Source organism: Helianthus annuus, chromosome 5 (assembly GCF_002127325.2).
Source record: "Helianthus annuus cultivar XRQ/B chromosome 5, HanXRQr2.0-SUNRISE, whole genome shotgun sequence".
Taxonomy (NCBI): domain Eukaryota; kingdom Viridiplantae; phylum Streptophyta; class Magnoliopsida; order Asterales; family Asteraceae; genus Helianthus; species Helianthus annuus.
In genome coordinates this window covers 73,551,570-73,557,638 of record NC_035437.2, presented here as the reverse complement: position 1 = coordinate 73,557,638, position 6,069 = coordinate 73,551,570, and the positions used below count along the sequence as shown (strand labels likewise).

General features: G+C 41.8%; 1 protein-coding gene across 1 annotated transcript; it reads left to right on the top strand.

Moving 5' to 3' along the window:
* Positions 1-3,933: 3,933 nt before the first annotated feature.
* LOC110943037 lies at positions 3,934-5,019 on the top strand. Its single transcript, XM_022184795.1, has 2 exons — positions 3,934-4,495; positions 4,583-5,019. The coding sequence occupies exons 1-2, from the start codon at positions 3,934-3,936 to the stop codon at positions 5,017-5,019; spliced, it is 999 nt and encodes a 332-aa protein (XP_022040487.1).
* Positions 5,020-6,069: the final 1,050 nt, after the last annotated feature.

Genomic DNA, 6,069 nt, shown 5'->3' with positions numbered 1-6,069 from the left:
CTTTGTCTTTATCATCAGGCACCTCGGTCATGAAATCAGCCAACACCTGGCCTTTAATTGCTGGTCTTGGTCTAAAAACCACGTTGTGGCCTCCCACTTCTATAGCCCATTTCGCTAGTCTTCCAGGTATCTCAGGCCTTGCGTGGATGTTGTCGATGTTGTAATTTGTTAAAACATGAATGGCATGGTTGGCGAAGTACCTGCGCAGTCGTCTCGATGCGTGAATCAATGCCAGCACCAGTTTCTCCATTATGGCATACCTTGTTTCCGGATCATTCAAAGTGCGAGACACATAATAGACTGGTGTTTGTATGCCTTGTCAGTCCACGAGCAGAACTGCTCCGACTGCTTTGTCTGATGCTGACAGGTACATCACTAGAGGTTCTCCTTTCACTGGTGCTGTCAGCGTTGGAAATCTTATGAGGCAATCTTTCATTTCTCGGAACGCACTTTCGGCTTCTGGAGTCCACTGGAACTGACTTTTCTTCATGCAGTTGCGAAGTGTTTTGATAAATGGAAAAGACTTAGCTGCGTGATTGGCTAGGAAACGGTTGAGTACTACTAACCGTCCAACCAATTTCTGCATTTCCTTGATCGTTGACGGTGAAGGCATCCGCTCGATTGCTTGCACCTTTTCAGGATTGACTTTAAACCCATCTTTTGTTACGATGAAACCCAGGAACTTTCCTCTTCCATGCCAAAGGAACATTTCGCTGGATTTAGCTTGATACTCACTCCGCGCAGTGTGTCGAACGTTTTTTGAATATTTACCAGCATCATACTTTCTTCTTTGCTTATGATGACCAGGTCATCCATGTACACTTCGATGTATTTGCCGATAGCGTCGCTAAACGTTTCATTCATCAATCTCTGATAAGTTGCACCTGCATTCTTTAAACCAAAGGGCATTTTTGTGTAGCAGTATAACCCTGTTGGTGTGCGAAATGCAGTCTTGTCTTCATCTTGGATAGCCATCTGCACCTGATGGTATCCCTTATAACAGTTAAGGAAACATTTCCATCTGAACGTTGCTAGCAAATCGATCTTCTCATCAATATCTGGTAAAGCATAACAGTCGCGCGGGCATGCTTTGTTTAGATCTTTGTAATCTACACACATTCTCCAACTGTCGTTTCCTTTTTGGACCATTACAGGGCTCGCCACTCAAGTTTGATATCGGACTTCTCTGATGATGCTAGCATTTAACAACTCCGTGACTTGTTCTTGCATGGTGTCGTGCTTTATGTCTCCCAGATGACGTTTGGCATGTACAGCAGGTTTGGCACTCTCTGAGACGTTTAGTCTGTGTTCTGCTATGTGCCGTGGAACACCCACCATGTCAGCTGGTGTCCAGGTGAACACATCCATGTTTTCAAATAACAACTTTTTTAGCGCCGCGCGCGTGAGATCAGACATCGCAGGGCCCAAGGTGACCGTTTGTTCTAGGTATTTGTTATTCAGTACCCATTTTTCAGCTTCTGCGCGTGGTGCGGATTTGCTTGCTTTTGCTGGCCCGATTTCATCTGTTGCCAAGACTTCTTTGCTTGCGTAAATTATTGCTACCCCTGTCTCTGTTGGGAAACCCACAGCTGAATGTGGTCCAGAGCAAATCATACTAAAATCACCTTGGGATTCTCTTCCCAAAAGGATATCATGTCTTGAATGTGCGGGTAGCACCATGAACGTGACGTCTTCTGTTCTTGAATTTCTTCCATCCGAGAGCAGCACCGGGAACGATATATGGCCGAGAGGAAAAACGGCTTCGTTGCAGAAACTAGTTAGTGGGTAATCTACTGGTTCCAAGCGCGCTTTATCCTCTTGGTCAAATTAATTGAAGCATTGTTCGTATATGATATCTGCGGTGCTCCCTGGATCAATGAAAATGTAGTCGGTTTGGTAGTGGCTGATTACGCCAGACATGACTATAGGCCTTCTCTCTCTTGGACCTCCTCTTACTATGGGGAAGACAACTTGTCTTTCGCGCCATGAGTCATCTTGTGTGCGCTTGTTCTTCGTGGCTTTCGTGGACCCTCTTGAACCATGTGAGTTTCTAATTTTCGAAGTTTTTTGTTGTCTGGCCCTTCTTCTCTTCTTTGAATCTGACGGTTATCGCGCTTCTCGCCTTTCACTAGATGGGTTAGTCTTCCGTCTCTCAGGGCTCTTTCTATTTCTTCCTTTAGGCTGAAACAGTCATCGGTCAGGTGACCGGTGTCTTTGTGAAATTCTCAGAAAAGATTTGGGTCTTGGCCCCGTTTGTTTCGCATCTGTAGAGGTGGTTTGAACTGGTGGTTCTCAGTTGACAAGACCTCGGAAGGGGTCTTTGTTAGGGGTGTCCACTGCTTTTCTCTGTTTCTCTTTTGACCTCTTTGCGATGTGCGATCTGATTGATTGTATTGCGCGCGTCTTCTTTTATTGGACTTCTTTCTCTGTAACCAGATTTTTTCCATGATTGACCTTTGCCTTTCCTGTTATGCCGATCATTATGGCTGTAGTTATATTGACGGTTGTCATCACCGGTCAATTGTTTGTTAGTGCGCGCAATTGTTTTTGCTGCTTCAATGAAGGTTTCCCAATCTTTGGGGCCTCCATCTCTTCCTTTCAATCGTTTGATCATGTCGTCACACTTTACTGCTCTCATGAAGTGCGCGCGCATCATCTTTTCACCTACGTCTCCGATTTCCAGACATTCTTTGTTATATCTTGTAATGAAATCTTCTACGCTTTCGTGATGTTTCCTCCATATATTCAAACAATCAGCTGGATCTCTAGTATGCCTGCGCCGTTGGGAGAAATGCGCGAGGAACTTGTCGCGAAAATCGATCCATGTAGGATCGTTTTCGGACCCGAACGAGTCGATCAAAGGTGTTCTACAGAATATGAAAGGCGGAAACAGACATATTGTGTGTGATTCAGCTTCAATATTACTTTTAACTATCTTTCTATTGATCTGATAACAATTACAAATCTGTAGACACTTCGACAGAGCTTCGCCGTCGGAAACACTCAATCTAATTTCGTACCAACTGACATGGTATTACACCTATTATAGACCGACCTAATTCCGCACGAAACACACTTCACACGGAATCAGTTCAAGCGATATTACATTCAAACGGAATTATGATGTAATTTCGCACGGAATTACATGATCATCTCTTCAAGCGGAATTAGCAACTTCGTGCGGAATTAACTTTTTGTCATCCTTTCTCGATCTTCATGCCACGAACAATGCAAGACTCGATACAAGACGAAGTCGACAGACGCATGCACTAACAGACTCCCCCTCGAATGTTGACGAGTCTTAAGTGTCGAGTCTTCAACATCTTCAATCTTTATCAGTATTCGGGCTCCTCTTTGAAGTATCTTACATTGTAAAGTATCCACAAATCTCTATCTTCTCTTTCTTTATCAGCACCAACAAACTCCCCTCGAACTCCTTTACTAGGATCTGAATTGGCTCTTGCTTCTCTTGATCAGATCTCTTGATTCCTTAAGTTCATCAGCATTGTCAGCTTGTGTGAATTTTATCTTCCAGAATCATAACCTGGCTCTTTAGCATCTACAAACTCCCTCTTTCGATAAGCTGGGATTGCAGTCTGGCTTTCACAGGTTCAAGATCATGATCTGGCTCATATTCTGCTTAGAATCAAAACCTGGCTCTCTAAACATAGAATCCTCAGGAATCGGAACCTGGCTTTCTCTATCCACAAGCTCTTCAGGGTCGATTAATCCAGCTCTTTACCCAAACCTGCACAATCTCTACCTCACAATAAATTTCACAAATTTAACATTTGACAAATTTATGCTTTCTGTCTACCACTTGCAGAAACAAAATCAATCAAAGAATGATTTCATATTTTAAATCCTTCTGATGACCACAGAAACAAAAACAATCAAAGAATGATTTCATCAAATAAGGTTAATTTTCGGATGATGGAATCTAGCGAGTCGGTTGATGGAGCTGATGTCGTCATTCCATTGTCTTCGGTTAAACAAGTAACTGACAGGTATGCTAACACGTTGTATGGATATTTTCTGGGTAAACGGCTGGCTTTTCCTGTGGTGGATTATTTTGCAAAGAACAACTGGGTTAAATATGGTCTCTCTAGACTAATGATGAATGCGAACGGGTTCTTTTTCTTTAAATTCAAAACAAAGGAAGGGATGGATAAATTGGTGGAGGATGGACCTTGGATGATTAGAAATGTTCCGATAATTTTGAAGGAGTGGTCGGCCTCTGTCAAGTTGAAAAAAGAAGATATAAAGGCTATCCCAGTCTGGGTTAAGATGCATGAAGTGCCGTTAGCAGCGTATACTGAGGACGGTCTTAGTTTGCTCACTTCTAAGATAGGGGTGCCTAAGATGCTAGATTCGTACACTGCTACAATGTGTGCTGAGTCTTGGGGAAGAAGCAGTTATGCTAGAGCTCTCATTGAAATTCAAGCCGGGGCTGAGTTAAAGAGGAGTGTTACTATTGCAATCCCATCTTTAGAGGGTAATGATCATTCAATGGTGGAGGTTAAAATCTAATATGATTGGGAGCCTTTAAGGTGCTCATCTTGTTGCGTATTTGGTCATGAAGATAAATCGTGCCCAAAGAGCCCTCAGGTTGTTTCGAGTAGGGATTCTGGAAAGAAAATTGATGATTTTCAAGTTGTGGGTGCAAAGAAGAAGAAAGCTACTAACCAAGGTCTTTATATGAAAAATCAAAAGCCTAAGGTAGTGTACAGACCAGTTGTAAACCCTAAACCAATTTCGTCCTCGAGGAAGCCGATGAACAATCAGGTATCAACGTCAAACCCCTTTGATGTCCTTAAGGATGATGATGGTGGTCAGGGAGGTAGTACTGTGGGTCGTATAGAGAAGAAGGCCAAGCAGGTTAATGACAAGCAAGATTCAGATGAGGAGGAGGTTGAGGAAGTCTACAATGAAACTAATGAATTTATGACTTCGGGAACACATCCTTCATCTTCTAGAGCTCAGGCAAGCAACTCATCCACAAAGGGATCCAATGGCTAGACATATTGTGATTCGAGTCAAGGGTTTGCCGGTTTGTGGCAATTTCATCTTTGATGATGGAGGTTGAGTCGTTATTTTTGGTTTCGTGTTTTGGTTTTGCCTACTTTGTTTTCATGCCGTAATGTAGGCTAGGTTATGGGTTGTCTTAGATATTTTGGTTTTGTTTTGTTTACATATACGGGGCATGTCCTATATATGAATTAGTGTGGAACTCACCATCACTACTTGTACTTTTTTGGGATTGTTTTAATAGATTCACCGGGGTAACCCTTTACCCAAAAAAAATAAAGAATCATCATGTTTAGCACTTGGAATTTTGAAAATCAGCTCTTCAACACCAGTTGTCGAAAATCTTTTTGGATTTTTCAAAAAATTTATGCTAAAACACACTTAAAATCTTTTTGGATTTTTTATTTTAAAGAAAATGCAGAAATATTTACATACCATATTTTTGAGAGTTTGTGTAAGAGGATAATATCAGTTTTTGAGACAAATCACCAACACCGTTAAGCTTTAAACATTTTAAGTTCTAAACAATTCACCTAGATTGTCAGTATACTGGTCCACTTAAATTTTCATACAAAGTTCAACTGTTTCGAGATACGAGATTAGTGTTTTAATGACTTAAACCTATTCGCGTGACCCACTACTTGAATATACTCTCGTATCCAGATCCCAATATACAGTCTTACAGGTGAGTATACCTAGATGATATATGTTAAAGGGTTAAATGCGAAATCGTGAGAGCTCAAGTCTGAACTTCCGTTCAGCAGAGATACGACGGCTCGACTTTTGGTGTGTTCCCTTTAGAGAATCTTTTCTTCAACAGCACATGATTAGTATTTTTCAATGTTTTCTCATTTTTTGTGCTGAGAGCGGCGCTATATTTCAAGCAAATGCAAAGTATTATACGGGGACTAGGCCATTGCTTCCGCAAAATCAGAAGTCCCGTAATAGTACCCCAGATATCACTGAGTATAAAGACCTAGTATCTCAGAAAGAGGGACCTTTCAAACAAGATTTTGGGGGTTACCCATATATCCAAGAAAT

Bases quoted from the DNA above. Each gene is read 5' to 3' on its own strand.
- LOC110943037 (XM_022184795.1), top strand. From the start codon at position 3,934: ATGGAATCTAGCGAGTCGGTTGATGGAGCTGATGTCGTCATTCCATTG. The intron at 4,496-4,582 runs GTAATGATCATT...TTGGTCATGAAG, and splicing joins TGCAATCCCATCTTTAGAGG to ATAAATCGTGCCCAAAGAGC.